The sequence below is a fragment of the Trichosurus vulpecula genome, chromosome 2 (assembly GCF_011100635.1).
Source record: "Trichosurus vulpecula isolate mTriVul1 chromosome 2, mTriVul1.pri, whole genome shotgun sequence".
In the NCBI taxonomy this organism is placed as follows: Eukaryota; Metazoa; Chordata; class Mammalia; order Diprotodontia; family Phalangeridae; genus Trichosurus; species Trichosurus vulpecula.
Window position 1 is genome coordinate 41,407,843 of NC_050574.1, and position 27,495 is coordinate 41,435,337.

Genomic DNA, 27,495 nt, shown 5'->3' on the forward strand with positions numbered 1-27,495 from the left:
GTGACGGATACTTGAGCATCCTCACCACACAACCTTCAATGACTGATTCCACTGCCTCCTCTTTCCTTGCAACTAGTTACTAAAGAAGAGCGGAGGCGGGGAGCGGTGCAGATGCTTTTTCCCTTCGCGACAGGCATCTCCTCACTTTATTTTTTCCTAGATCTCCCTTGGACCCGTAGTTCCATGGGAGTGGGGGTGGGGGGGAGTGCTCCGAACTCCACCTCCCAGGATCCTCTGTGATTTTAGGTGCCTAAATGTTACAATGAAGTTTGTTTCCCGGCATCCCTCGCCGTCGCGGTCCGTGACGTAGGAGGAGGTGGTTGGGAGTTTCTGGGAAAGGACTACGTGTCCCGGCATTCTTTGGGGCCCTCAGCGCTCTTCAGGGATCGGGCCTCTTTAGGCTGCCTCAACGCCCTCGGCTCACCCTGCACATCGAGAGGGCGCGTGCACGCTGTTTCCCAGGAATTCCTGGGCTTCTCTGTTTGACCAGCGCCCCGAGAGCTCGAGCCGACTGCACTTCCCGACACCCTCCGGGGCCCTCCCTTCGGAGCCAATGACGTTGCTTCTGCAGCGGAGCGAGGACTCCATTTCCCAGTACGCTCTGCGGGACCGGGGCGGCCGTGTGAGCGTGCGCGAACTGCGTTTCCCGGCGAGCCCCGGGGCGCGGAGCCGGAGCCGGAGCCGGAGCCGGAGCCGCAGCCGCAGCCGCAGCCGGAGCCGGAGCCGGAGGCCGGAGCGGCCGCGGCCTGGAGCGGAGCCGGAGCCCAGCCCAGCCCGGCCCGGCCGGGGCCCCGGGGAGCAGCGCGGCGGCCTCTGAGGCGCCATGAGCGGCGGAGCCCCGGGGGGCGGCGGCGGCGGCGGCGGCAGCGACAGCATCTCGGGCCGGGCCCGGACCAGCTCGTTCGGAGAGCCGGGGCCAGCGGGCCCCGGGCCGGGGCCGGGCGGAAGCGGATCAGGACCCGGGCCCATCGTCTCCAAGACCGTCGGCCCCAGCCAAGCTCCGGCCCCGGCGCCAGCCTCGGGTCCGGGCCCCGGCCCGGGTCCTGCCCCCGGCCCCATTCCTGGTCCTGGCCCCGGCGGCTCGGGCACCGGCGGCGGCGGCGGTGGCGGCGGCGCGGGGGCCGTGAACGTGGCCTTGGCCTCAGGCTCCGGAGGAGGCGGAGGAGGCTCGAGCTTCCCACCACCCGCCGTGAAACTGGGCCGTGAGTAGGGGGCTCCACCCCGCCCTCTTCCTTTCTTCCCCTCGGGTACCCAGGGCCACCCCTTACTTGGCCTGGGGTCGCGGCCTTTCTGCAGACCCTGCCCCCTGCGGGACTTGGGGAGGGGCGCAGGCAGCCGCAGGCTAGGGACCCCTTTCCCGGGGGAGGCCAGAGTTTGCTCCTTCCCCCAGGAGGCAGGCCCCCAGTCGGGGTGCCCCTCTTTTCATAACTGAGAGTGATCTGGGGGTCACAGAGTCCTCTTTTTTCCCCAACTCCCCCGCAGGTACTACTAAGGGGGCTGAAGCTGTAAAGGTCAAAAGTCACCGGCCAGAAGTCTTGTCTCAGCCTTTCCCCCCCAACAGTAAGGTGGTCCTAGGGGCTGGAGGTTAAAGGTCAGGGGCCCTCCCCCCCTCCCCAGCTGAGGAGGGATGCTGAGATGAGCCCCTCGTCTCCCCATCCGCAGACTTCAGGAAGGGCTGAGGGGCTGGGCACAGGGGCTGGATGTGACCACCTACTACCCTTTCCCCTGATGGGTTGGTGGGGCAGGGAGTTCCCATGTTTCTCTTCTCCAGGTGACACCGGGAAAGTGACCACGGTGATGGCAACCTTGGGGCAGGGGCCAGAGCGCTCCCAGGAGGTGGCCTACACGGACATCAAGGTGATTGGCAACGGCTCCTTTGGCGTTGTCTATCAGGCCCGCCTGGCCGAGACGGGGGAGCTGGTGGCCATCAAGAAGGTGCTGCAGGACAAGAGGTTCAAGGTACCAAGGGGTGGGCTGGAGAGATCAGCGAGGGAACTGGGCATATCTGAGAGCCTGAGGCTGGTGCCCTTGAGTGGCAGAGAGGGGAGGTGGGCCAGGGGCCACACAGGAGTTAGAGAGACCAGGACGGAAGAGGAGATTGGTTTTGGAGGCTGGAGCCTGGTAAAGAAAGAGGGACTGGGTCTGGGATCTGAGCGGGAGGTCCAGGCTCCAGGAGGGCCTAGGCTGGGGGTGGGGCTCTGGGCTGCCAAGGGGCGGGGCTTTGGAGGGCAGGACAAGCACAGATGATGAACTAAAGGTCGAGGTCCTAGAAAGGAGGGCCAGAAACTGTGAAACTCCTGGGGATCCTGGGAATGAGGCCTAAGGAGAAAGAGGGAACTGGGGGTGTAGGGATGAGAGAGGGGACAAAGGCATGATCAGGGTTCTAGAGCAGCTAGAGAGCCAAGGAGAGAGACAGAGAACTGGACAGAAAAGCAGGAAGCACCTGACCTATAGCCGGCACAGGAGAGACCTGAGGCCTGGGAGGAACTGAGTCAGGAGTCCAAGTTTCCATCCCAGAGAAGAAGAGAGCTGCATCTTGTGGTTGGCCCGGAGGGGCTGATCCCTGAGCCGGGGGATGAGATGGGGTGCCACAGGTTTCAGGGGGATTGGCAGTGGTCAGATCTGAGTGGGCTCAGGCTGGGATCTGGGCTCCAGGGGGAGAGAGAAGTCTGGAGGCTTGGGAAGAGAAGAGCCTGGAAAAAAGACATTTCTGGGCCCCAGGAATATGTGGTAGCACCCCAGGGAGGAAAGGGAAAAGTGATGGGGATGTAGTTGGCCTGAGCTCCCCATTTGGAGAATAAGGGCTTTGGTGCTTGAGAAGGAAGAGGAAGGGAGGACATCTCTATGAGACCTGGGGTCCCAGGAATGTCCTAGACTATAGTCCAGTTTCGAAAAAGAGCAGGGAATTGGGAAGAGGCAGTTTGACCTAGTGGAAAGAGGAGTGGATTTCACCTGAGAAGACCTGGGTTCAAACCCTGTTTTGGGTCACAGTGTTTGTGGCTTTGGATGAGTCACTTATCTCCGGACCTCACTTTAACACTTCAGTGAGAGAATTGGGCTGGCTGCCTTCAGCTCTAGGTCATGTACCTCTAACTTCTAAGGTTCCTTCTGCTGCTAAACCCTGTAATTTCTGATATTTGGGAAAGAGATCGGGCATCAGAGGCTTCATAGAACAAGAGAAAAGTGGTGCATGGAAGATGGGGGTCCTGGGGTGGGCCTGAGAGGGAAGAAGGGGAGCTGAGCTGGGTGAAGGTTGGGGCCCAGAAGGGAGCAAGGAGCTCTGGCACCCCGGGGACAGGGGACAAGATGTCTGAGGCAAGGGCCCAGGAAGGAAATGGAAGTTGGGCAAGAGTGGGCAGAGACCACAAAAGGAGTAAATGAGTCTGGGAGGGGGAAGGGAGGGGGGGCGCTCTACTGCCCCTGGGCTCTGCCTTCTGAGGACAGCGTTCTCTTTCCCCAGAATCGGGAGCTGCAGATCATGAGGAAGCTGGACCATTGCAACATCGTACGGCTTCGCTATTTCTTCTACTCCAGTGGGGAGAAGGTGAGGCCTGGAGGCCTGGTGGGCTCCTCCCTCCTGGCACCTCCGGCTCTGGGGAGCACCTGGGCCCCCTCCTCACCCTCCTCCCCTTTCCTCATGGCAGAAGGACGAGCTCTACCTGAATCTGGTGCTGGACTTTGTGCCTGAGACCGTTTACCGGGTGGCACGGCATTTCACCAAGGCCAAGCTGACCATCCCGTCCATCTATGTCAAGGTGGGACTCGGACCCCAGCTCGTCCTTGCCGTGCTCTCAGACACGTGGTGGGGATGGGAAGCTGTCAGTACTCTCGAGGCCTCCTGGGACAGCAACAAAGTGCTAGAGATGGGGCGGGGGCTGGGGGGGGGGCTGGGTTTCTCGAGGCCCCTTGGGCAGCCTGGGAAAGTCTGCTAACTGTTTCTCAGAGTCATACTTTTAAATAATTGGAGGAAAAGCTCAATTTCAGTTAAAGGTTATTGAAAATAGATGTAACCTCCCCAACCCTCCTTCCAAGTTCATGGATTTCTTGATTTAGAGGATGCTTCTTCTTGGCCTGGTCTCCATTCTGGAGGATGGGCACCTAGAAGTATCTGTAAGAAAGAGACACCCCCTCCCCCAACATACTTTGTACTGGGAAACAGGGCCTACAGAAGGGCTGGGCCTGGATCAGAACCCAGGTGTCCTGGGCCTCTGCTGTCCAGTCCAGCTCCTCTGGGACCCTGAGGCATGCACTGGCTGAGCACTTTGCCCCCAGGGGTCAGGACCCGTTTCCCTACCCTCCCTCCCCCCACAGAAGGCAAAGAGAGTCAGTGGGGGAATGCAGCAAATAAGAGCAGGACAGATACAGATAGTGCTGTGAGTGACCAGGTGGGGGCCACAAGCAAAGCCTCTCCCCTCTTTGTCCCTTTAAGTGCTGAGCTTTGGGATCTCGTGCCTAGGGGTCTCTAGAATCTGGCCTGGGCTTCAGACGCATTGAGGCTAACTCTCAGCTGAGCCAGCATCTCCTGTGGTATTTCTGAGATTGTGTGCTTGGAGATCGCCCTGGACAGGGAGCTCACTCCTCCCCAAGGCAGCCCGTCCCCCTGTTGCGCAGTTCTGATTGGGTCAGTTTGTTTTTCTTTATCTTGAGCTGCATTTCACCTGCCTGTGATTCTGCCCGTCACTTCCAGTTACAGAATCAGCCCAAGACCTGGAAGGGCCCTTGAAGGTGTATCTCGTCCAGGGTCACGGCTAGCAGATGGTTGAGCTGGGGCCCAGTCATGGGCCTGTGATGCCCAGTGCTCTTGGCCAGCCCCAGATCTTCTGCCCCCAGCCCTCCAGGCTCAGCAGTGGATCCTCATGGGGCTGGTTTCCTGCTTACAGACACTGGTCAAGAAATGTGGCACCTGAGCACATCAGGGCTTGAGGGAACAGACAGGGCACAGGGCGCCCTGTGTCCCAGCTCTGCCATGGGCCACTTTGTGAGTCACTGTGGGCAGGGTCTTTGCCCTCTTAAAGGCCTTCTGGCTCTCCTGTCTGATATATGGCCAGGCTCTGGGCCTATGCGGGTGGCGGGGCTTGGAGCTGGGAGTACTCAGTCACTTAGGGGTTTTGGAGCAGGGGCTTTAGTGCAGACTTTTAGGATGGAAGGGCCTGCACGAGGCATGTGGCCCAGCCTGGACCGGAATCCCCTCTACCATGTTCTCAACAAGTGATTGATCATGCGGCTTCCCCTGGAGGACCTCCAGTGATGGGGGCTCACTATCTGCTCTTTTTGGGGTACCAGCTTGGTTCCATTACCTTGTGATTTTCTGGGGCCAAGCAGAAGAGCCTTTGCCAGCTGGACCTTGCAATATGTGAAGGCTTCTAGCTCAGAGGACTCACTTAACCCTTTCCAGAACAGCGATGTTGCAGTGGTTCTGTTTCCCCTGATGTTTTGGGGGGCGTGTCCTGCCCTAAGGCTGACCACAGCATGTTCCCTTGCTCTCAGGTGTACATGTACCAGCTTTTTCGGAGCTTGGCCTACATCCACTCACAAGGCGTGTGCCACAGAGACATCAAGCCCCAGAACCTCCTGGTGGACCCAGACACCGCTGTCCTCAAGCTCTGTGACTTTGGCAGGTGGGCAGAGCTGGGGCCTGGGGCTAACAGGTGTGGGGAAGGGTGCCAGGACCTCACCAGACTTCATTTCCTCCCTCCTGCTCATTGTTTGACAGTGCTAAGCAGCTGGTCCGGGGAGAGCCCAATGTCTCCTACATCTGCTCGAGGTACTACCGGGCCCCCGAGCTCATCTTCGGAGCCACTGACTACACCTCATCCATCGGTCAGAGCCGCCAGGAGTCTGGGGTCATGGTGGGCCAGAGGCCACCTTATCCTCTCTCTCTCCTGGTTTTCGTTCTGGGGTGGGGTCAGGGAGGATTGATGGGGATGGTTGGCGACTGTGACAGTGGGAAGACATGCCGGTCCTGACGCAGAGCACTGGAGCTCCAACCATTTAGGGGTCAGGGCCAGAAGACCACGGGAATGGGTCTGGGGCACCCGTAGGTGAGATTTCCATTTGTGTGCCTGGCCTCCAGATGATTGCAAGGCTGTCGTCCAGCCCTAATGGCTTGTGGTCTGCTTGGGGCAGCTCCTCCAGAAAGGAGCTTTCTCCCCTCCCCGCTGGATGTTGTCCAGAAAGGAGGTCGAAGACCCCTTGGGAGGTGGGACTTGTTCCTTTGCCTTCTGATACCCTTTCCATTGGCAGATGTGTGGTCTGCTGGCTGCGTCCTCGCTGAGCTCCTCCTTGGCCAGCCTATCTTTCCTGGGGACAGTGGGGTGGACCAACTGGTAGAAATTATCAAGGTGAGCATGGGAGGGGCTCTGAGAGTGAGTGGCACTGAGGGAGAGAGTCTGAGCCCTAGACAAAGGTCGCTTCATTCTCTGCAGGTGTTGGGGACGCCCACACGGGAGCAAATCCGGGAGATGAACCCAAATTACACTGAGTTTAAGTTCCCCCAGATCAAGGCCCATCCATGGACAAAGGTTTGGCTGCAGTTTGTTTTGTTTTGGGGGGAGTAGTGGCTCTGGGCCCTGAACCCCACCCCACTGTGAGAGGAGACTCACAGCTGCCCCTGGCCCTCTGTGCCCTCCTGTGTGTCAGGTCTTTAAGGCACGGACACCACCAGAGGCCATCGCGCTGTGCTCCCACCTGCTGGAGTACACCCCGGCCACGAGGCTGTCCCCCTTGGAGGCCTGTGCCCACAGCTTCTTCGATGACCTGCGCAGCCCTGGGGCCCAGCTCCCCAACAGCCGGCAGCTGCCCCCCCTCTTCAACTTTAGCCCTGGTGGTGAGTTGGGGGAGGCGGCTTGGGGGTGGGAACGGAGGAGGAAGAAAGATTTGGAGCCAGGGAAGGTAAGAGATGAGAAGTCTAAGCAAGAGTGGAGGAAACTGAGAATGAGGAAAGAAAGGCAGGAAGTGAGATGAGGCTGGGGAGGGAGCATGAAAGCTCCTCGCTCCCTCCCTCTCTCTTCATCTGTCATCTTTCTGTCTCCCCCATACATTTCCCTGCCCACCCCCCTTACCCCAGAGCTCTCCATCCAGCCGAATCTCAATGGTATCCTCATCCCTTCCCACCTGAGGAGCCCTACAGCCTCTGTGCCCTGCCCCTCATCCTCACATGGTGAGTTGGGGGCCAACAAAAGAACCCTGTTCAGCATCAGGTCAGTGTGAGGGGCCTGGCGTTGACCCTTTCCTGTGTTGCCTCAGTTTTAGGGGAGAACCAGGATCGGCCAGGACAGGAGCCTTCCACATCTGTAGCCAACTCCTCCTGAGGGCCTTCAGGACACCCCTCCCACCTTCCATCCCGGAAGCCCTGGGTTGGAGGCCTGGGTCCTCAAGCCTGCCTTCTCCCCATCCCTGGCTGGATTCAGTTTTTAGATGGGGGGCAAGGAAAGGGGAGAAGCCAGCTGAGACCCATGCCCCTCCTACCTCACAGAGGCAAGAGCCTGGTAGGGGAAATGGAGGAGGGGGTACCCCTTTTAGCCTCTGTTCTTCCCCCTCTCCCCCCTGCACTGAGCTGGCTGGCCGAGCTAGCTTTTTAACAGAGGATTTTAACTGGGTGTTGGGGGGGGGGTGGTGGAGAGAGAAGGAAGAGGCTCTTTGGGCTTGGCCTCAGGGGTTTGAGCACTCCCCCCCAACCCCTGCCTTGGTCCCTTCCCTGCCACCCCCCCATTTGTTCCTTGTAAATAGGACCAGACCCTGTCTCAGGCCCCTCTCTTTTCCTGACCCCTTCCCTTCTCTTCCCCCCGGGTGTAAATAGATTGTTATAATTTTTTCTTAAAGAAAATGTTGCAATGATTCGCGCCGCCCACCCCCCCATCCCCAGCTGTGTCCTATCTGCCCTCTCCACTGTCCCCCACCCCAGTCCTTCTCCCCTTGCCCCCCAGCCCCCTGAGACAGGGAGGGGGGCTGGGGGTCCTGATGTCTTAGTTCCCACGGTAGGGTTTGCCTGTGTACAGAACTTTCCGTTCAATAAATTATTGGCATGAGAAGGAGCTGCCTCTGCCCCTGGTGTCCCTTGGGGCAGGCTGGGGGGGAGGGTTGCTGCTGGTCCCTGGCCTGAGGAGTCAGGAGGTCCCCAGGCCTGATCCTGGCTCTGCCTGGACCGGCTTTTTCCTCCTATGCCTCCTCTCCCTAGTGGGGCATAGAGCCTTGGCCCCCATAGTGCCTTCCAAGGCCAGACCTCCTGCCTGTAGGGCTGACCTAGGGTTGGAAAACGTCCATCCCCACAAATGAATACTCTGGGGAGCTGGCTTGGGGGCATGTGTTTATTGCCATTTTACAGAGGGGTTTAAGTTGGCACTTCTGTCAGTGATTTGGATGAAGGCATAGGAAGCAAGTTTATCCGAATGAAGGGCTGAGTTTGGTGGAATGAGTGTTAGGTGATGTATTTGGGAGAGGAGAAACAGCTAGCCATGTCTGTGTGATGATGTCATCGGCCCCCTGGGAGCTGGCCACAAGAGCTGAGAAGATCATGGGGTCCCAAATGAGAGGCTTGGAAGTTTGCTTGTCCTTGGCCATAGTTAGACCATGGCTGGAGTGTGACCTAATCCCTCGCCAAATCTGGTGAAGGTCCTTGAGATCCTGCCATATTATGCTGTAGAGGAGGACCTGGAGAACAGAAGACCATCTTCAAATTGTTGGACAAAGGGAGTGCCTACTGTGTGCTAGGTGTTGTGCTAAGTGCTTTTACAAATCTCTTATTTGGTCCTCACAACAGTCCTGCAAGGTAGGTGCAGTTACTATCCCCATTTTGAGACAAGCAAAGGCTGAGTGACTTGCCCAGAGTCACAGCTAGTAGGTGTCTGAGGCCATATTCAAAAGCCTGTGCTGTGGAACAGGGTAAGGCTTGCTTGGTTTGGCCCCAGAGAGCCCAGCCAGACCCCTCGAAGAGTAGATTTGAGCTCCTCATAAAGTAATTTCTGAACAGAGGTGAAGGAGGCGACCTTGGACGGTAGGGTCTTGCTTTCCCCTCATAGGAAATGTGACTGGGATGGCTGATCAGAAGAAGCACCTTCCATCTCTGGGGGTGTTCAGGCTGAGGCCAGACGACCATTTGGGAAACCTTGGATGTAGGATTTATGACTCAGGTGTAGCCAGGCCTAAATCAGGCTTCATGTATGTGGATCCCATTGCTCCTGGGCATAGCCCGAACCAGGTGAAGATGTAATCAGGAAACATTTAACAAAATAAATAAGAATGCACTAAGACATAGTGTTGACATGTGATTTTCTAAAGCGCTACACAGTCCCCAAGGATGGTTTCCTGCTTCCCTCACCAGCCTCCACGACTCTTCTTATCCCTCTCTCATTCTGTCATTGGGAGGCTTCATGGGTGGAGGGTATCTGAAGTCATCCCTTCTGAACTCCTTCTAACCTGACCAAAGTCACACGGCTGGGATTTGAACACAGGGCCCCATGCTAAGCCATGATTCTTCCCCTGGATCAGGCTTTCACTGCCCCATGGCAAACCAAGGCTCCATCTAAGTCTGACCCTCTATCATTGTGGCCTTAGGCTTCTCTGGAAAAGATAGCTGGATTGGTGTTTATGGGGTATGCACTTGTTGGGGCAGGGGGAGTTGAGGCTGGGGCAGGAACTTGTAAGGGCCCATGTGACTCTGGACTCCGAACCAGCAAGGTCTGGCCCAAGGGTGGCAGAGCAGGGCTGTGGGAAGCCCTGAGTGGGCTCAAAGTTCGCAAGCAAGCTCAAACCAGGTTTGTGCCACTCCCTGTTTGGGGCACCCCTCCCTCCTTCCTTCCCTCTGCAGCCTCTGGCTGGTGGCCCCCCTCTTCTGCTGGGCATTTTCTAATCCCAAGGCTTTTCTGACCCTCTTTTTCCTGACTCTCCTCAGTCTCCTCCAAGACTGTCCCGAGTCCTCTCCCACCATACTTTGCTGTGTCTCCAGGTTTTAACTTATCAGCTCTATAGAGGATTCTCAGATGTATTTGTCCAGCCCTAACCGCTCTCCTAATCTTGAGTCTCCAATTGCCTATTAGACATCTTAAATTCAGTATGTCCCAAACTGACCTTGTCATCCCCCAGATTTCCTGTCAGGGTAGAGGGTGGCTCCCAGCCCAAGCCCCCTTCTCTCCTCTGACACTACCCCTACACTGGTGCAGGCCCTCCTCGCCTCACCCAAGACCACTGTCGGATTGATCTTCCTAAAGTTATCCCTTGCCCCAGCCATCCAGGAAACCCCAGTGGGTGGCTCCCTGTCACCTCCACAAGCACAAAAAATAACCCTATTTGTCTTTCAAATGAAGCCTTCCATAATCTGGCCCCTTCTAACCTTTCCAGTCTTGATCTAATGGCAGTGTCCTCCTGGCTGCTGTTCCTCCAGAAGACCTGCATCTCCTGACTTGCATTCTCACTGGCCATGCCCAGGCCTGGCCCTCTTGGCCTCCTGGCTCCCCTGATCACCCACCGGGTCGGTGCCTTATGTATCCCCAACTGATCCAGTACAAGTGTGACTTCGATGGTGGCATTTGCCTGTTGTCTCCCCCATGACTGAGCAGCTTGGGGGCAGAGACTGCCATTTGACTTTTTTCTGTATTCTGGTGCTGGCCACGTAGCAGGAGTTTAGTAAATGCTTGGTGACTGATGGACCAGGTGACTCTGGGTTTTTCTCTATAAAGTAGCATTCCCCAGGCTAGCATTTGGTGATCTCAGGACACTGCTATGGAGGTACTCGGTGTCAAAGGAAGTGCCTGTGGGCAGGCTCAGACTGCCCCTCCAGCCCCTGGGAGGTGGGCTAAACCACGTGGATGGAGCAAGTCTGTTCGGCTGCCTGGGTGTAGCGGCAGATCCCTTGGGTTCTGTTGAGTGGGTTCTGCCCTGTAGCGTTTCCCTATCTGCTAAAGGGCCACTCAGGAGAGCAGAAAGGAACAGTTAGAGATGGGTTCTCATCACAAGGATGACCTGCTCAAGTTGCCAAATATGAAGACTTGATTTCTTCCTCTGAAAAATGGGAGTGCCATCTGCCCTTCACCTCACATTGAGTCAGTAAGGTCAGGACTTCATGGGCCTTCTCCCAAGGCAGACACTCCTGGGAGCTCCTCCTCTCCTCAAATGCAGATTTAGGGCCCAGTTTCTCACTCTGCTCTGCACTTGTGAGTTGGTGGCCTGAAGGCCACAGGACTGACCAGCTGGTCACTCATCAGGAAGGACAAGGGGTGCAGGGCATTCATGTTTCAGGTTTTTGTTTGGAGTAGGCACTGGAAGTTCCTGGTAACCTCAGGGGTGCAAGAGAGATGGGCAGAGATGAGAAGGGGGAACAAGCCACATACCATGACCTGGGGATGTTCCACCTGGAGAGGGGACAAGGGGGCAGTGGGGAATGGGCTGCCCTGGGTAGTCAGGCCAGGAGGAAGAGCTGGCTGACCACAGGTCAGATGGCTGCTAAGACACTTGGACAAGGTTAACTAGTGCTGAGATTCTTTGTGGGTCACTGTGGATGCTTTTTAGTATCCTGTGCCCATGCAAGGGCCTTGGAAATCTCACAGGGCAGGTAGGGACCATGACCACGACAAGGCCGAAGGATGTCCACCTGACCTCCGGGCACATCTCCTCTGCCCCTGCTTTAGGGGATGGAGAGACAAGCTCTGCAGTGTGAGCAGCCTTGGTCCCCCAGAAGCTGGAGACCTGATGCAGACAAGAGGAGCTCAGTTTGGTTTCCACAAGTCACTGGATTCTGGGAGTCTTAATTTCCTGACCCATAAAAGGAGGGATTGGTATGGTCTTTCCTTCTCAATCTATGATCACGTAGAGAAGGCGAATCTCTACTTCACGAGCATAGAGATATCAATGCAAACTCATTTATTAAGAACCTGGCCCTGCCCTGTCTGAGCCTGTCACACAAAAGCAGCATCCAGGTGTAGCAGGCCCCCAGCCCCACCTGTCCCTCCCAGATGCAGCCCCCCAGCCCCCAGTGCCACCTGGCATAGTTGCAGTGTGTCCACTAGAGCAAGGGGCTGTGAAGTCTCAATGATGGCAATGGTCTCACCCAGCTCTGTGCACATGATGGTCTGCTGTGGGGCTGGGGCTGGTGGGTTGGGGGCTGCAGCAGGTCTGGGCTGGGATTTGGGCTCACCCCGCCCCATGTGGCCCTGCTGGGGGTGCCGCTGCCTGGTCCGGCCCAGAGTCCCACTGCTGGCTGCCCCCTTCCCGTACAGGCTCCGGACCGTGGCCAGACGAGCCTGGAGGCGTGAGGCCCGGGAGAAGGCTGCAGACCGGCCATGCAGTTGCCGATGCTGCTGCAGGTTGGAACTCTGGGTGAAACGCTTACCACAGTCGGGGCAGGGGTAGGGACGAGCCCCTGTGTGGGTCAGGTGGTGGCGGCTGAGGTTGGCTAGTGAGGCAAAGGTCTTCCCACAGGCATGGCACTGGAAGGGCCGCTCGCCTGTATGTGTGCGCAGATGGTTGCGCACATGAACCAACTTCTTAAAGCCTTTCCCGCAGACCCCACAGTGGTGCCGCCGCTCAGGTGGGGAATGCACAGCCCGCCGGTGCCTGGCTAGCCGGGCCGCAGAGGAAAAGGCCTTGGTGCAGTGTGGGCAAGACAAGGCAGCGGGGGGCAGTGGGGGTGGTGGCGGTGCAGGAGGTGGTGGCGGGGGTGCCCCGCTCTTGCCTGCATGGGTCCGCCGGTGGTAGAGAAATTTTGTCATGTTGCTGAAAGTCTTGCCACAGGGGCAGCGGTGGAGGGGATTGGCCGTGTGGGCCCGGCGGTGGGCAACCAGCGTGAGCTCTGTCCCGAAGCCCCGACCACAGTCCACACACAAGTAGCGGGCCTCCCCCCGGTGCAGCCGGAGGTGCTGCTCCAAGGAGGTGGCTTTCTTGAAGACTTTGGAGCAGGCGGGGCACTCGTGGGTGCCCCCAACATGGGCCCGGCCGTGAGCCAGGAGACGGTTGGCAGAGCTAAAGCCACGTTGGCACTGGGCACAGTGATGGAGGGCAGTGGCCGGGGCATGGGCTGCCCGCCGGGGGCGCTGTAGCTCCTCCTCTGATCCCCAGGTGCCCTGTCCATCACCACACTGGTGGACATGGGTGGCTCCCTCGTCCTCGGCCACTGACCCCTCTGTGCAGGGCCCTTCCTCCTCCTCTCCTCCATCGGCCTCTTCCTTCTCAAGAGAGGCAAAGTGGGTCCCTTGGTGCTCCAAGAACTCCTCGGGGGTGTCCAGCAGCTGCGCACACTCGGGGCACTCATAGGGGTCCATCGTGGCAGCAGGTGAGGGGAGTGGCGGCTCTGCCTCGTCGGGGGCAGGGCAGGCCTCACAGTGGGCCAGCCAGAGGTCAGGAGACAGGAAGAGCTCCTCGCAGTTGCCACAGTGGTACTGGACCTGGCCCTGAAGGGGGCCGATGGGGGGGTCGGCATCCTGGGTGTGGGCGTACTGGTGGGCCAGCAGGGCCTCAGGCGACAGCAGGAGCTCAGAGCACTCCAAGCACTGGAAGTGGCCGTCCTCGGGCAGGGAGCCACTGGCTGGGTAGTGCTCGGCGGGGCCAGGCTGGGCATGCTGCTGCTGGTGCAGGAAGACCTCCTCCAGGGTGTCATAGAGCAGGCCGCAGGCTGAGCAGATGTACTGGTGCTGCAGCAAGACTGGGGCTCCGGGGCCCACCACCTCCGCCATGACCTGAGGAGCGAGGCAAACTCGGTCAGAGGCGCTGCCCCCAGCCCCGGGACCCAGGCTCTGCTTCTCTCAGGATGGTAGCAAGAGTCAGCATCCATCAGGCACCTGCTGTGTGCCAGGGCCCCACCACAAACCGGCCTCACAAGCATCACCCCAAGGGAGAGGCTGTCATGAGACCTACTCCACAGGGGGGGAAACTGAGGCAGAAAAGGGTTCTGTGATTTTCCCAGGGTCTCAGGGTGTACTATAGTGTCTGACCAGTCCCCGCCTCCCCCCCCCCCCCACCGTGGTTCACTAAGGTCCTAAACTGGGGAGGGGGAGGGGTAGGGAAGGGGGAGGGGCAGGGGGTTCAGGCCCCCTCCCGGGCTCGGCTCCTCCTCGTCTGTGTCTGGGGGTCTCGGAGCCACAGCCGCGGGAGGCGAGCAAGGGGTTTGGCTGGGGGGGCTCCCCGTCAACGGCCCTCGTCTCTGTCTCTCATCTCAGTGTCTCCGTATCTCTTGTCTCTGTTTCTCAATCTCTCATCTCAGTGTCTCTCCCTCAATGTCTCTGGTCTCTCAGTGTCTCTCCCTAAATGTCTCTCTTCTTAGTGTCTCTCAATGTCTCGTCTTTCGGTGTCTCTCCCTCAGTGTCTCATCTGTCGGTGTCTCTCGTCTGTGTCCCTCCTCCCTCAGTGTCTCTTGGTCTCCCTCGCCCTCCCCCCGGGCCCCCTCACCTCCACCGCCACCGCCGCCGCCGCCGCCACTCCCGTTATCACCGCCGCTGCAGCCGCCACCACAGCCAGAGCGCACCCCGCACCATCACCGCCTCCCATTGGGCATCGCGGTACCCAATAGGCGCCGGGGGCGGGGGCGGGGCGAGGCGTGTAGGGGCGGGGCTACCGGGTGCTCCGGGATGCGCAGGCGCAAACCCCTTCGAGGACGTGATTGAGGGGGAGGGGGAGAGGGGCCCAAGGCGCAGGCGCAGGCCCAGGCCGGGCAAAAGCAACCAGCTTTGTTTGGCGCCGCTAGGCCGCGCCACGGTGCCCAAAGCGCTGGGCTTGGAGCCAGGAAGACCAGAGTCCTTAAAGGAGCCCAGATGCGAGTTGTGTGGCCCTGGCCCGATCACTTCCCCGATTTGCCTTGGGGTCCTCCAGTGTGAAATGGAACTCATAATAAGCACCTACCTCCCAGAACTGCAGCCAGAGAAATGCTGTCACCTGCTCCCCTCTCTTTCTCCTACCCTTGTCATTTACGTCTCTCCTTCCAAAAGGGGCAAGTCTGGTGCTACTACGGTGGAAAAGTATCCTTGGCTTGGGGACGGACGACCCAGGTTCGAATCCTGCCTTTCATTCTTAGTGCCTAGATGGCCCATGAAAGTCACAGCTCCACGGCCTCTAAGGCCCCTTCTTACCTGGCATCTACGTGCCCTCACCCTGCCCTTTAGCACCACCCCGGGTCTCCACCCCTGACATAAAGGGAGGTTTAAGTGGTCATTTGAACAGTAGCTGAAGCCCAGGGGTGAGGGACAGACCGTATCACCAGGTCACCTAATTCACCCGACCCCGGATTTGCTTCTCTCTTTTCCCCTTATCTCCTTCTACTTTACGTACGGAGTACCTGGTATACAGCAAACGTTTAATAAATGCTTATTTGACTTCTGGTTGAAGCGACTTGGGGGTGGGGCACAGCTGTGCTCGGGTGCAGCCCCAGGAAGGAAGGAAGTTTGTGTTTGGGGAGGCTGGGGACAAGCTGCCCCACCCTGTGACTGACGCCCAAAGCCCGGTCCAACTTGAGTCTGCCCTGCCGAGGGGCCCCCTGCCTCCCTTTGGGAAGGGTGGTGGATGAGTCAGGGTGGGCGGGTTCACAGGAGGACCTCCCTCCTACCTTCCCAGAGTGCCCACAGCACTCCTCCCCGTGCCCCGGGCAGCTGCACCCCAGAAGCCGCAAGCCGCACATCCGGAGCCTCTACAGGTACGGGGACCTCCCCCTCCCCCCCCCCCCCCCCCCCCCCCCGTGCGCCTGCCAGCCTCAGGTGGGACAGGTGGGAGCCTGGCGGTGGAGAGGGAGGAGAAGGCCCGGGCTTTGTGGCCTCGAAGCGGGGGAGGGCAGGCTTCCCAGAGAGAAGGGGCTCTTCCACCAGGCTGTGCGTCCCTGGCGTTGATCACACTGCAGGCGCTTCATCGGCCCTGATTGATCGATTGATCAACTCTGCTAGGCTCTTTTCCCGGTTTCCCAGGCAGTATTTTATCCAGTAGGGAGGTGTTTGTGTCTTGGGGTTTGTCAAAGCCTGATTGCTTTTGGGTCTTGTTTACGCACCTTGTCTCTTTTTAACCACCAATTCCAAACCGTGTGGATCAGGACCGTTTTTCTACACAGGAAGACCTGAGTTCAAATTCGGCTTCAGACCCTTCCTAGTCGCTTCACCTGCCCCTGTCTCAGTTTCTTCCTCTGAGAAGTGGGGCTGATAAGCTCGTAGCCCGTGGGCCGGCCTAGGGCCTCGAAGGTGCACAAGGTATGCTCTTGGGTCCGATTCCACCCAACATGGCCTAAGGATGGCGCAGAACCTGCTAATTAGTTTTGGCTGTCCGACAGGAGTGCCCTAGGGGGCATTTAATGCGGCGCTTTATGTATGCCACCACCCTCTCTAGTGGCTGCTATTGTTATCCCCATTTTACAGAGGAGGAAACTGAGTCTCAGGTTAAGCGGCCGAAGTAGAATTTGAACTCAGATCTTTGTCATTCCCAACTCCAAGGGTTCTTAGGGATTTGAAGGGAAGAGGGGGTGGTCAGACTCGGGCCAGGCCGACACGAGAGGAGGGTCGCTGGGGCCCAGGGAGGGGCAGGGCCACCAGTCACTGCATCCCTCAATTTACAGGTGACGAAACTGAGGCCCAGAGACAGGGAAGTGCCTCGGGGTTGGGCGGGCCGGCTTTGACCTCAGGTGAGCTTAGGTGGACTGTTTGAGAAGCCCAGCTTGCGTCTTTCCTCCACCCCCACCCCCACTCCCACTCCCACTCCCATTCCCATTCCCGAGCCCTCGGCACGCGCATGCTCAGCGGACCCTCCCTGGCAGGTGTGGGAGGGGGCGGGGGGGGGGCAGGCAGGTGCACGAGAAGACCCGTTGCGCCTGCGCAGAGCTAGCCTGGGCGCCCGCACCTGCGCGGGTGAGCGGCCGCGGTAGTTGGAGGCTGGGCGGGGCGCTCGTGGCGCAGGCGCAGTTGCAGAGAAGGTACGAGAAACAGCCCAGCTGCTGCAGACCCGGGGAGGTTCCCCTGTGGATGCGAGCCCCTGGGGCGGGTGAGGGCGTGGAGAGGCCCGGCCCTGCCATCAGCCTGGGCGGGAGTGGGGCTTTAGAGTTCGGACGGAGCCCCTGGGACTTGGGAGGGGTCCATTTAAACCGCGTTCGGACCCTGCCACCCACCCGAGCAGGGGCTGACCGAGAGCCCCCAACTCGGGGAACTGGGCAGGTACCGTGTCCCCTCCACGGGTGGGGAGCGCCCTGGGGCGGGGCGGGGCCGGGCAGCCGGGGCGGGGCGGAAGGGAGGATGCCCCTAGGATGCTGACCTCCCCCTCCCCTGCCCCTTTCTCTTTCAGCAGCTCGTCTCCTGGAGTCTTTCCTAGGAGCTCCCCACCTGTCCCGATGGTGGGGCCGCGGGGGCCGTGCAGCCCCTGCTGGGAGGAGGATGCCTGCCTGGACTATTACGGGCTGCAGTCCCTGCACCGCGCGTTCCAGGTGGTGGGCGCCCAGCTGACCGAGCAGGAGCTGTCTGTGCTCTCCTTCCTCCTGGATGAGGCTCTACCAGCACCCGAGGATGGGGAGCCCAGCCTGGCCCCGGTGGGTGCCCCCGGCCGGCCTCCGGCCCGCTCTGGGCTGGAGCTCCTGCTGGAGCTGGAGAGGAGGGGCCAGTGTGACGAGGCCCACCTGGGGCCCCTGATGCAGCTGCTGCGGGTGCTGGCCCGGCAAGATCTGCTGCCCAGGCTCTCACTCAGGCGGGCCCGCCCAGGTATGCAGGACCTGGCTGGCCCCGGGGCTGGGGGACATTGAGACCTCTAGGAGAAAGAGATGGCTAGGGCCCTCTGGGAGAGGGGAACAGGGCGTGGCGGAGTCCCTCTGGGGGAGGGGAGCAGGGCCTGGTAGGCGCCCTCTGAGAGAGGGAATAGGGCATGGTGGGGTCTCTCTGGGGGAGGGGATCAGAGCCTGATGGGGCCCCTGTGGGAGAGGGGAATAGATAGGGCCCAGAGAAGGGATTAGGATCTGGTGGGGGCCCTCCTGAAAGAGGGGAACAAGGCCTGGTGGGGCTCCTCTGGAGGAGAGAAACAGGGCATGGTGGGGTCTCTAGGGGAGTGGGGATAGATAGTACCCAGAGAAGGATTCAGGGTCTGGTGGGGGTCCTCTGAAAGAAGGGGACAGGGTTGGGTAGGGCCCCTCTGGGAGAAGGGGATAGATAGGGCCCAGAGAAGGGATAGGGTCTTATGAGGGGAGGGGAACAGGACATGGAGGGGTCTCTCTAGGGGAGGGGGATAGATAGGGCCCAGAGAGGGAATCAGGGCCTGGTTGAGCCCCTCTAGGGGAAGGGTATGATTAGGGCTCTGACAGAGAACAGATGAGGGGCTGATGGGGCTCCTGTAGGGGAAGGGGATGGTTAGGACCTAGGGGTGGGATGGGAACAGGGACTAATGGGGCCCTTCTACGATAAAGGAATAAATCAAGATTTAGTGGGGGCCTCTCTAGGGAAGGGAATGATTCTACAGGGAATCTCTAGGGGAAGGGGGTGGGGAAGCTGTAGGCAGAGCCAGTGTCCCACAGGAAGCTAGCTGCTGACTGAGAAAGGGACAGCCAGTCTGCAGAGGGCAGCTATTGGCCTGAGAATGGAATTTGGGCACTTTGTGGAGAGGGGGATGGATGGGTCCTGGCAGGAGCAGAAGAACAAGATAGGAAGGGAAGAAGGGATGGAACAGATACTTCTTGGAGAAGATCAACAAGGCTTGGAATTGGAGCTGGTGCTCTTTTTGGAGCAGGGGAAACATGTTGGCTTGGGAAGGAGTGATGTGTAGACACCACTTGAGGAAAGCCCGTAGATCAGACGTCTCTTAAAGTGTGGGTCAGCTAGGTCATGGGATTCTAGGACTTGGGGTTGGAAGAACCTGAGAGATCATCTTGGTGAATCTCCTCATTTTATAGCTGAGCACACAGAGGCCTGAAGAGGTGGCACAGGCAGGGTCTAGACCCAGAGCCTCTGACTCTAACTCTGTTGTCCTTCATGTTGTAACCAAGGCCATGACCCATGTTCCCAGAGACCCTGCTTCTTCCCTTCCCCCATGATTATCCCCGGACAACTGACCATCTTCCCCATTCCTAGGCCAATACTTGCTCTCCCAGAATCGTGTCCCTCTGCCTGGCCTGGAAATGGGGGGATCAGTCGGGCAGGGCATGGGCAGCTCCAAGAAGATGGGTATCATCCTGGGAATGGAGAAGGTCAGACCCCTCTTGGAGGAAGGCTGTGGCCTGGGAAGAGGTCCAGGCAGGGCCCTGGGCTTGGATGGGTTGGGGAGCATTGGCATCTGGGCTGGAGTTGCCCAGTGACTCTTCTCTTCTGCTCCTCAGTGTCCCCTGAGCGCTATGGCTGTAGTCCTTCTGGGTCAGACATGGAGAGGCCAGAGGGTAACTGTCTGGGCTCAGCCAGTACAACTTCCCGACGGGCTCAGTGGGAGGCAGGTAAGCCCAGCAGAGTGGGGTGTCTGTCTTTCTAGGTCTGCGTAATGGGGTCTCTGCAGCCTTTAATGAACTGGTGCAGTGTGATAAATAAGGTCTATTTATTGAAATATTGGAATTTCAGTACCTGGGTTTGAATCCTGCCTCAGATACTTATGGCCTTTGTGACCCTGGGTAAGTCCCTGAACGTCTCTGGGCCTCGATTTCTGCTCTATAAAGGGAAGGGGTTGGACTCGACCCCTAAAGTGCTGCCCAGCACTGAGCTCAATGGTGCCAGGAATATTTCTGGGCTTAGAGGCTGGAGAATTAGTTCAAATCCCAGCTGTAAAAGAGTGGTCACGGTCGCTTCATTCCTCTGCAATTCTGAGGTTGTGGGTGGCACAGCTCCTGGCTCCTACAAGCAGCAAAAAAAAAAAAAAAAAAAAAAAAAACAAAACCCAACAAAACACCAGGTTTTGGATTTAGAGTAAGGGTATGAGGGTTCGCAGGTGCAGCTAGGGGGTGTGATAGTGGATAGAGCGCAGGGCCTGGAGCCAGGAAGACTCATCTTCCTGAGTTCAAATCTAGCCTCAGACACTTACCAGCTGTGTGACCCTGGGCAAGTCACTTAACACTGTTTGCCTCTGTTTCCTCATCTATAAAATGAGCTGGAGAAAGAAATGGCAAACCACTCCAGGATCTCTGCCAAGAAAACCCCAAATGGGGTCATGGAGAGTCAGGCAGGACTGAAAAACACCTGAACAAAATGTTTGCTCCTTCCCTCTCCCCCCCTTTCCCTGCTCATTTCAAGGTTCTATTCTCCCACCACCTCAAATTTCCCCAGACTTGAGTTCTTCACCTATTACTCTTGACTCTCTCCCAGCCCCTCCATTTCCTTCTCACCTTACCTGGCCTTATTTTGTGCACTAGGGATAATAATCTGTTTCTCTAGATCTCCCTTAGGACACCTGTGAGAGTGTTACTCACTGCCCTCCACATGGGATCATGCAATTATAGATGGAAGGGACCTAGGGCCACCTGGGCCGACCCCCTCATTTACAGTGAGGGAGCTAAAGCTCGGAGGGAGGCCAGGTGCTTAGCCCAGCCTGGCGTGGGTGGCAGGCATCTGGGGGAGGATTTGGATCTTATCTAAAGCCCTTTGTCTGGCAGGTTCACCTCCTGGGAAGAGGCAGAGGAGAAGCCTGGGCCGTTCCAGTGCTGGAGGGAGACGGCGTCGGGGCCCCCAGGGAGCTTCAAGGTCCAAAAATCCTGGATCATCCCCTGCTGCCAACAAAGTGACCTGTGGTGAGGGCAGTGGGCCAAGGGGGGCTGAGCTAAGTGGGGCACTCACTCCTTCCCACACCCTGCAAGTACCAGGGTTCTTTGGGAGCTCGGGGTCTGGCGTCTGGGAGGGAAAAACAGCAAGGTCAGCCAGTGCTGTCGGCCTGGGTGGTTTAGGAAGGCCATTGATGGAGCCCAGAGGAGGGCAGCCAGGGGACCCGGGGCCTCAAATCTAGGCCATAGGTCTCTTTATGTCTGAAGGCACTGGGAATGTCTGGCCTGGAGGAGGGGCTGGGGTTGGGGCATGAGAAGGGCTGTCCTGTGGGAGGGGTTATACTTTTCTGTTTGGTCCTACAGGGCAGAGGCAGTGGGGGAAATTACAGAGTGAGGCATCTGGATATCAGAGGAAAAAATGACAAACAATTTCCTAACAAGTTCAGAAGTAGAATAGGAGGCTGTGAGCTCCCAGGCTGGAGATCTTCCAGCCTGACCTGGGGAGGGCCCATTGGCTGCACTGTAGGCAGAACCCTTGGGGAGGGGGGATAGACTGAGCTTGAGTTGAGGTCACTTTGAGGTCCAAGATGCTGTACTTATGTGAGCTTGGGAATACATGGTACCAGAGGAGAAATTGGAGAAGGAAGAGATGGGAAGGCAGGGATGGCCCCTTCTCCTGTCACACAGTCACAGATTGTCAGAGCTGGGAGAGCCCTTAGAACAGAGAAAGTCAAGGCTGAGAGGGCCTTAGAACAGGGAATATCAGAGCTGGGAGGGGACTCAGAACAGGGAATGTCAGAGCTGGGAGGGGCCTTAGAGCAGGGGATGTCAGTTGGGAGAGCCCTAAGAATAGGGGATGTCAAATCTTTAATCCCCTAGCCCAGTCCTTCTGATTTTTTTTTTGTCAACTCCTGACTTTTCTGATCATTTGTCCCCTAAACAAATGATCTCAAGGGTCTCAGAGAGCAGGGCATAGGATGAGAAATTGCTTGGCTCTTGAGTCAGAAAGCTTGGGTTCTAGGCCCTGCCTTACCCCTGACTTGCTCTGTGACCTTGAGGGGAGTTCACCTGCCTTGTCTGATCCTAACTTTCCTCACCTGTAAAGGAATTGTGTGGATCAGATGGTTTCTAGTGTCCTTTCCAGATCTGAAGGGCCAGTGTCTGTGTGCACATGTCAGTCACTTACATTTATTAAGGGCCTACTGTGTGGCAGGCTCTGTGCTAAGCACAGGGCATACAAAGAAAGGCAAAAGACAGTCCCTGCCCTCAGGGTGTTCACAGTCTAGTGTAGACAACATGCAGACAACCACGTGCAAAGCTATAGTCAGGATAAATTGGACATAACCAGCTATGGAAAGGCACCAGAATTAAGAGGTGTTGGGAAAGACCTCTTGGAGACTTGGGATTCTGGCTGGGACTTAAAGGAAATCAGGAGTGCTTAAGAAAGTGCTCCAGACATGGAGCACAGCCAGAGAAAATGCCCTGAGATGGAGGGTCTCATTAGTAGAACAGCCAGGAAGCCAGAGTCAAGGTATCAAGGAGGATATTTTGGGGACTAAGATATGAGCTCTGGAAAGGGAGGAGGAGGTGGGTTATAAAGGACTGTGAATGCTGACCAGAGCATTTTGTATTGGCTCCTGGAGCAATAGGGTGCCACTGGAATTTATTCAGGAGGGGAGTGACATGGTTGGACTTTAGAAAAATGGCTTTTTTATTGGCTGAATGGAGGGATGGATTGGAGTGGGAGGGACTTGAGGCTAGCAGAACCCCACCCCTCAAAGTAGTCCATTTCAATAGTGCAGGTGTGAAGTGATGAGGGTCTGCACCAAGGTGGGGGGCAGTGTCAGTGGAGAGAAGGGGGCGTGTTCAAGAGATCATAGAGGTGAAATTGACAGGCCTTGGCACCATATTGGATATGGGGTGGGGTGGTGAGACATGGTGAAGAGTCCAGGGTGATTGCCAGGTGTGAACCTGGAGGACAAGGATGGTGGTGTTACCCTCTACAGCAGCAGGTAGGAGAGGGAAGAGGGTTTCAGCAGGGGTGGCCTCAGGGCCAAAGGTCCCCACCCCAGGTAGGGGGAAAGATAATGAGGTCATTTTGGGACATGTTGAGTTTAAGATGTCTATAGGACATCCAGTTCCGTATGTCCGATTGACAATGGGAGATAAGATGTTGCTCCATAGAGAGGTCAGTAGTAGAGAATTGTCAGGGTGGGGATGATAATTGATTCCATGGGAGCTGAGGAGATGAAGAGGGAGAGGAGGAGAGGGCCCAGGACAGAGGTGGGGGGATGACGCTGAGGGTCAGAGGGCAGTATCTGGAGGAGAACCAGGAGAGAGAGAAAAGGGTGTCCTGAAAAGAAGAAGAGAGTGAACTACAATGTCAGAGGGCAAGAAACGTGGATGGAGAACAGGCCACTGGTTTTGGCAATTAAGAGATGGTTGTAATTGGAGAGAAGAGCTTCAGATGGACAGTGAGGTGAGAAGCCAGAGAGAGGAAGGGAAGAGGACGTACCTTTTGTAAATGGTGTTTTCCAAGACTTCAGCTACAGGGGCAGAAGAGCCATAGGATGCTTAGTGGGGATGTGGGATACTTGGGTACGTTTGTAGTCAGTGGAGAGGGAAAGATTGAGGGCAGTGACGGGCAATCTGTTGGAGGAGGTGGGATGGGATCACTTGGACAAGGAGAGGGGTTGGCCTTGGTGAGGAGTAAGGCCACCTCATCTTGTGAGATGTGTGATGGAGGAGAGAGGGGATGAGGAAGAGGGGAAGAGGGAACTCACGCCAATGGCCTCCATTCTTTCTGTAAAATATGAGACAAGGTTCTCAGCTGAGAGAGTGGCAGGAAGGGGAGCCACAGGAAGTTTGAGGAGGGAATGAAAAGATCTGGAGGAGACTCTGTGGAGAATGGGAGAGGTGATTAGGGAGGTCTGTCAGGATTGCCTAGCAGCAGTGAGGGCCCAGGCCAAACGGTTTCCTGGTCTTCTTCACCTTGGTTCAGCAGTATGTGTGTAGGAGTGAAGGTAGCCAGTGGTGGGAGGGATCCAAGGCTCAGGCTTGGAGGGGCAAGATCTTAGGATAAGGGGAGAAGACAGTGTAGAGTTGAACTGGTTCACCAATGGGTGGAGAATGAAGTGAGCAGGGTTGGTTGGTTGGTTGGTTTTGTTTTGATGGAGGAAACCTGAGTTTGTAGGTAACAGGAAAAAAGCTAAGAGACTGAAGATGAGGTGGAATGATAGGTCCATGCTCCTGAAACATGGAGTGAGGTCTGAGGCCCAGAGAGTCTCCATAGCCAGGGGAAGGGCTGTCCCTTTGAACCTGGGGCACACAGGGAGAGAATGGGCTATGGGGTGGAGATGTGATTTGGGCTGCAGTGGAGGGAGACAAAGGTGCTCGCAGCAGAGAAGGCGTTGAGGCCCTGTGCTGAGAGGGATGCAGGTGTGGGCTTCAGAAAGAGCCACTGGAGAAGATGTGATAGTCCGGGAGGAGGTAAAGGATTCCGTGGTGGAGGGAAGGGCTGATTGAGATGAGGTGGCATGATCTTGATGTGGACCTGGCCACCCTGGGGGTAGGAGTGGAGAAGGCGATGAAAGAGAAGGGCAGAGGCTGAATTTATTAACTGGTTGGGTCCAGATTATGAAAGAAGGAAAGTAGGAGGTTGGGGAAGGTGGGAGAACCAAGAGGGATGGAAAGACTGGAGGCCGTGTTGGGTTCAGAACATGGGCCGTTGAGAGGTAGGAGGGGGCGCAGAGTCGCACGGAGACCCTGGAGAGCAGGGTCCAAGCTGGATGAGGGAGAAAATCTGGTGCCCCAGGAAGGAAAGGTGGGAGCAGGGGATTGAGTAGCCAAGGCCGAGGCAGAAGAGGTGGTGACTGGGCATTGGGTGTCTGGTGCCATGTCCCATGCCTCACCTGGGATTCTCCCTTTCTTACCTGCAGATATCCGCCTCCGAGTACGGGCCGAATACTGTGAGCACGGGACAGCCCTGGCTCAGGGTGTGGTGTCCCGGCGGCCCCAGTCGGTGGCCCGCCAGCTGGACCTGTTTGGGCAGGCCATGGCTGTGCTGAAGTCCAGGGACCTGGGTTCTGTGGTCTGTGACATCAAATTCTCCGAGCTGTCTTACCTGGATGCTTTTTGGGGGGACTACCTGAGCGGGGCTCTTCTCCAGGCCCTGCGCGGCGTCTTCCTGACCGAGGCTCTTCGGGAAGCTGTGGGCCGGGAGCCGATTCGCCTGCTGGTCAGCGTGGATGAGGGGGATTATGAGGCTGGCCGGCGCCGCCTGCTGCTGCTGGGTGGCCGTCCCCCCGGGGGAACACAGGCCCTGCCACCACGCTGACTCTGGCCTCTGCCCAGGGCACTGCTGGCTGCTGCCCTTGGACACCCGGGGAGGGGTATTGCTGCTGCCCTCCCCCAGATACCACCCTTCTCTGACTCCTTTTTGGGCCAACTAGGATGTCGGAGGGAGAACCCCCTCCCTGCTGTGGGTGGGCTTGCAGGGCCAATGATGCTGGAGCCCAGCTAGCCTGGGGAGGGAGGGGAAGGAGGAGGGTCATCTTCTCCCTGTTCTCACCTCCTCCCAACAAACCTGGGCTATCTCTACCAGTGACAGAAGAGTGTATATGCCCGAGTAGCTCAGTAGACCTTTTTTCTTAGGCCCACAGTGCCCCTAGCTCAAGCCCCCAAGGCCTTTGTAAACATCTCCCAGACCGAACCCTGGCTGGGCCTACAGTGCATATCTACCCAGAGAGAGGAACACCCCCTCCCCAGCCCGTGACCCCTCCCCTATGGACTCCAGCCTTCCAGCTGGTGGCAGGGCCCTAGGAAGGGCTGGTAATGTCTATGGCCATCTCTGCATGTGAGCTGCTGGGGCTTTGGAGACCTAGTCTCACTCCCACATTTCACTGGTAGGGAAACTGAGGGCCAGAGAGGGCAGAAGGGTTTGCGTCAAGGTGAGGGCTGCGAGTCCCATCCAGATCAGCTGGTACCCAAACCCATGCCTTTTCTGTTGGTCTACACTGCCTTGGGTAGAGGGATCTGTAGAGCCACGCAGAGTAGGGATGATTCTTCACCATCCCGCAGGAGGCAGTGTGGAGCCCTAGCCAGATGGCCAGACTTGGGTCCAAATCCTGACCCTGACACTTAGCCCTTCATCTCCTGAGCTTCAGTTTCTCCATCTGCAAAGGAAGGGAGTTGGACTCATTGGCCATAGAGGGCTTTGTGCCGCCCTCTCCTTGCATGAGAGGAAGCAGGAGAAGAGGAAGGAGCTTGCTCTGGGTCACACCTGTTCAGCTGTGCAGCCTTGGGCAGGTTCCATCCCATACACAGGGAAACGGCAGCAGTTGTATGATGTACAAGTTGTTTGGCGGCTGGTAATGGCGAGTCGGAGATTCTGGTGGGCTCAGGAAGGCAAGAGTGGATAGCTGGCAACCACTAGATGTGGGTGTAAGAAGGCCCAAGATGAAATTCTGGCTCTGTGTGACTTCAGAAAAGCCAATGTTCTATTCTGTTTCTGCATCTGGAAAATGGGTTTGATATGTACTCGCACTACCAGCCTCCCACAGCCTATGAATGTTGAGCTGGGGATGCTGATCGTCAGGCCAGGGCTGCAAACCCAGCTTGCTCCTGCCCCTGGTACAGACCACTCACTGTTGGTGGAGGGCCTACAAGCCGGCTCATACCAGTCTGTGACCCCCAGCAAGTCTCTCCCTGCACCTTAGTGAAATCCCGGGTCTGGTCTCTGTCCCGCCATACAGGGAAGTTTAGGTGGGTCTACACTGTCCGCCTGGGGAGGGCACAGAAACCCCTAAGGCACATCTGTTAATCTTCAAAGTGATATAATAGAAGGTGGTTAGGTTTGGTTTTTTTATGCCCCCTTGTCCCAACCCCCACCCCCAAACATTCAGTTAGTCTCTGTGTGTAAGGGGGGGAATGTTGGCACCTGGGTATCGGTGGGCACTTGGGAATGTGGTTGGGGAACCCTGGCAGGTGAGAGAAAAGTCCACCTGATATCAATAAAGAGGAGGCCTGGGAGAGGCCACACTAGGAATGAAAGATGTTTCTGTTTCTTTGAGGGTAGGGGTGGGTTATGGAGAGGGCATCTTAAAAGATCAGCTGTTGGCCACAGAAGGGACTGAGCACAGAAGAATATCAGATAAATGGGAGGGCCCTTAGAACAGGGAATGTCACAGCTGGGTGGGGGTCTTAGAACAGGAAATATCAGAGCTGGGAGGGCCTGTAGAAAAGGGGATGTCAGGGCTGGGAGGGCCCTTAAAACAAGAGAATGTCAGAACTCTGAGGCCCCTTAGAACATGGAATATCAGAGCTGGGATGGCCTGGGGACAGGGAATGTCAGAGCTGGAAGGGGCCTTAGAACAGGGGATGTCAAATCTTTAATCCCCTAGCCCAGTCCTTCTGACTTTTTTTGTCAACTGACTTTTCTGATCATTTGTCCCCTAAACAAGTGATCTCAAGGGTCTCAGAGAGCAGGGCATGGGATGAGAAATTGCTTGGCTCTGAGTCAGAAAGCTTGGGTTCTAGGCCCTACCTTACCCCTGACTTGCTTTGTGACCTTGATGGGAGTTCACCTGCCTTCTCTGACCCCCACTTTCCTCATCTGTAAAGAGATTGTGTGGATCAGATGGTTTCTAGTGTCCTTTCCAGATCTGAAGGGCCAGTGTTTGTGTGTGCATGTGCGCATGTCAGTCACTAACATTAAGGGCCTACTGTGTGCCAGGCTCTGTGCTAAGCACAGGGCATACTAAGAAAAGCAAAAGACAGTCCCTGTCCTCAGGGTGTTCACAGTCTAGTGTAGACAACATGCAAACAACCAGAAACAAACAAGCTATAGTCAGGATAAATTGGAAATAATGAAGAGAGGGTAGGCCCTAGAA

General features: G+C 57.3%; 3 protein-coding genes across 10 annotated transcripts; 2 read left to right on the forward strand and 1 right to left on the reverse strand.

Annotated features, from left to right (window-relative positions):
• Nucleotides 1-823: 823 nt before the first annotated feature.
• On the forward strand, nucleotides 824-9,248 carry GSK3A (glycogen synthase kinase 3 alpha). Of its 2 annotated transcripts, none has more exons than XM_036746487.1 (11): nucleotides 824-1,202; nucleotides 1,772-1,959; nucleotides 3,461-3,544; nucleotides 3,645-3,755; nucleotides 5,488-5,618; nucleotides 5,714-5,820; nucleotides 6,244-6,341; nucleotides 6,426-6,521; nucleotides 6,640-6,826; nucleotides 7,067-7,199; nucleotides 9,018-9,248. In XM_036746487.1, exons 1-11 carry the CDS (start codon nucleotides 824-826, stop codon nucleotides 9,037-9,039), a joined length of 1,536 nt encoding a protein of 511 aa, XP_036602382.1. In that variant the 3' UTR covers nucleotides 9,040-9,248. The 2 variants fall into 2 exon arrangements, with proteins under 2 accessions (XP_036602382.1, XP_036602381.1); XM_036746486.1 differs by lacking the exon at nucleotides 9,018-9,248 and adding an exon at nucleotides 7,246-8,030 and having other exon boundaries at nucleotides 7,067-7,159.
• A 2,640-nt stretch (nucleotides 9,249-11,888) lies between these two features.
• Nucleotides 11,889-13,661, reverse strand: ZNF526 (zinc finger protein 526). The gene has a single exon (XM_036746634.1). It carries the CDS (start codon nucleotides 13,659-13,661, stop codon nucleotides 11,889-11,891), a length of 1,773 nt encoding a protein of 590 aa, XP_036602529.1.
• Nucleotides 13,662-15,557: 1,896 nt separating this feature from the next.
• DEDD2 (death effector domain containing 2) lies at nucleotides 15,558-26,656 on the forward strand. 7 transcript variants are annotated; one of them, XM_036742524.1, is made up of 6 exons: nucleotides 15,558-15,610; nucleotides 16,514-16,579; nucleotides 17,236-17,642; nucleotides 19,244-19,354; nucleotides 20,501-20,635; nucleotides 24,544-26,656. In XM_036742524.1, exons 3-6 carry the CDS (start codon nucleotides 17,279-17,281, stop codon nucleotides 24,939-24,941), a joined length of 1,008 nt encoding a protein of 335 aa, XP_036598419.1. In that variant the 5' UTR covers nucleotides 15,558-15,610; nucleotides 16,514-16,579; nucleotides 17,236-17,278; the 3' UTR covers nucleotides 24,942-26,656. The 7 variants fall into 7 exon arrangements, with proteins under 7 accessions (XP_036598419.1, XP_036598421.1, XP_036598416.1 ...); XM_036742521.1 differs by lacking the exon at nucleotides 15,558-15,610 and adding an exon at nucleotides 16,057-16,151 and having other exon boundaries at nucleotides 17,233-17,642; XM_036742523.1 differs by lacking the exon at nucleotides 15,558-15,610 and adding an exon at nucleotides 16,057-16,151.
• The last annotated feature ends 839 nt before the right edge of the window (nucleotides 26,657-27,495 follow it).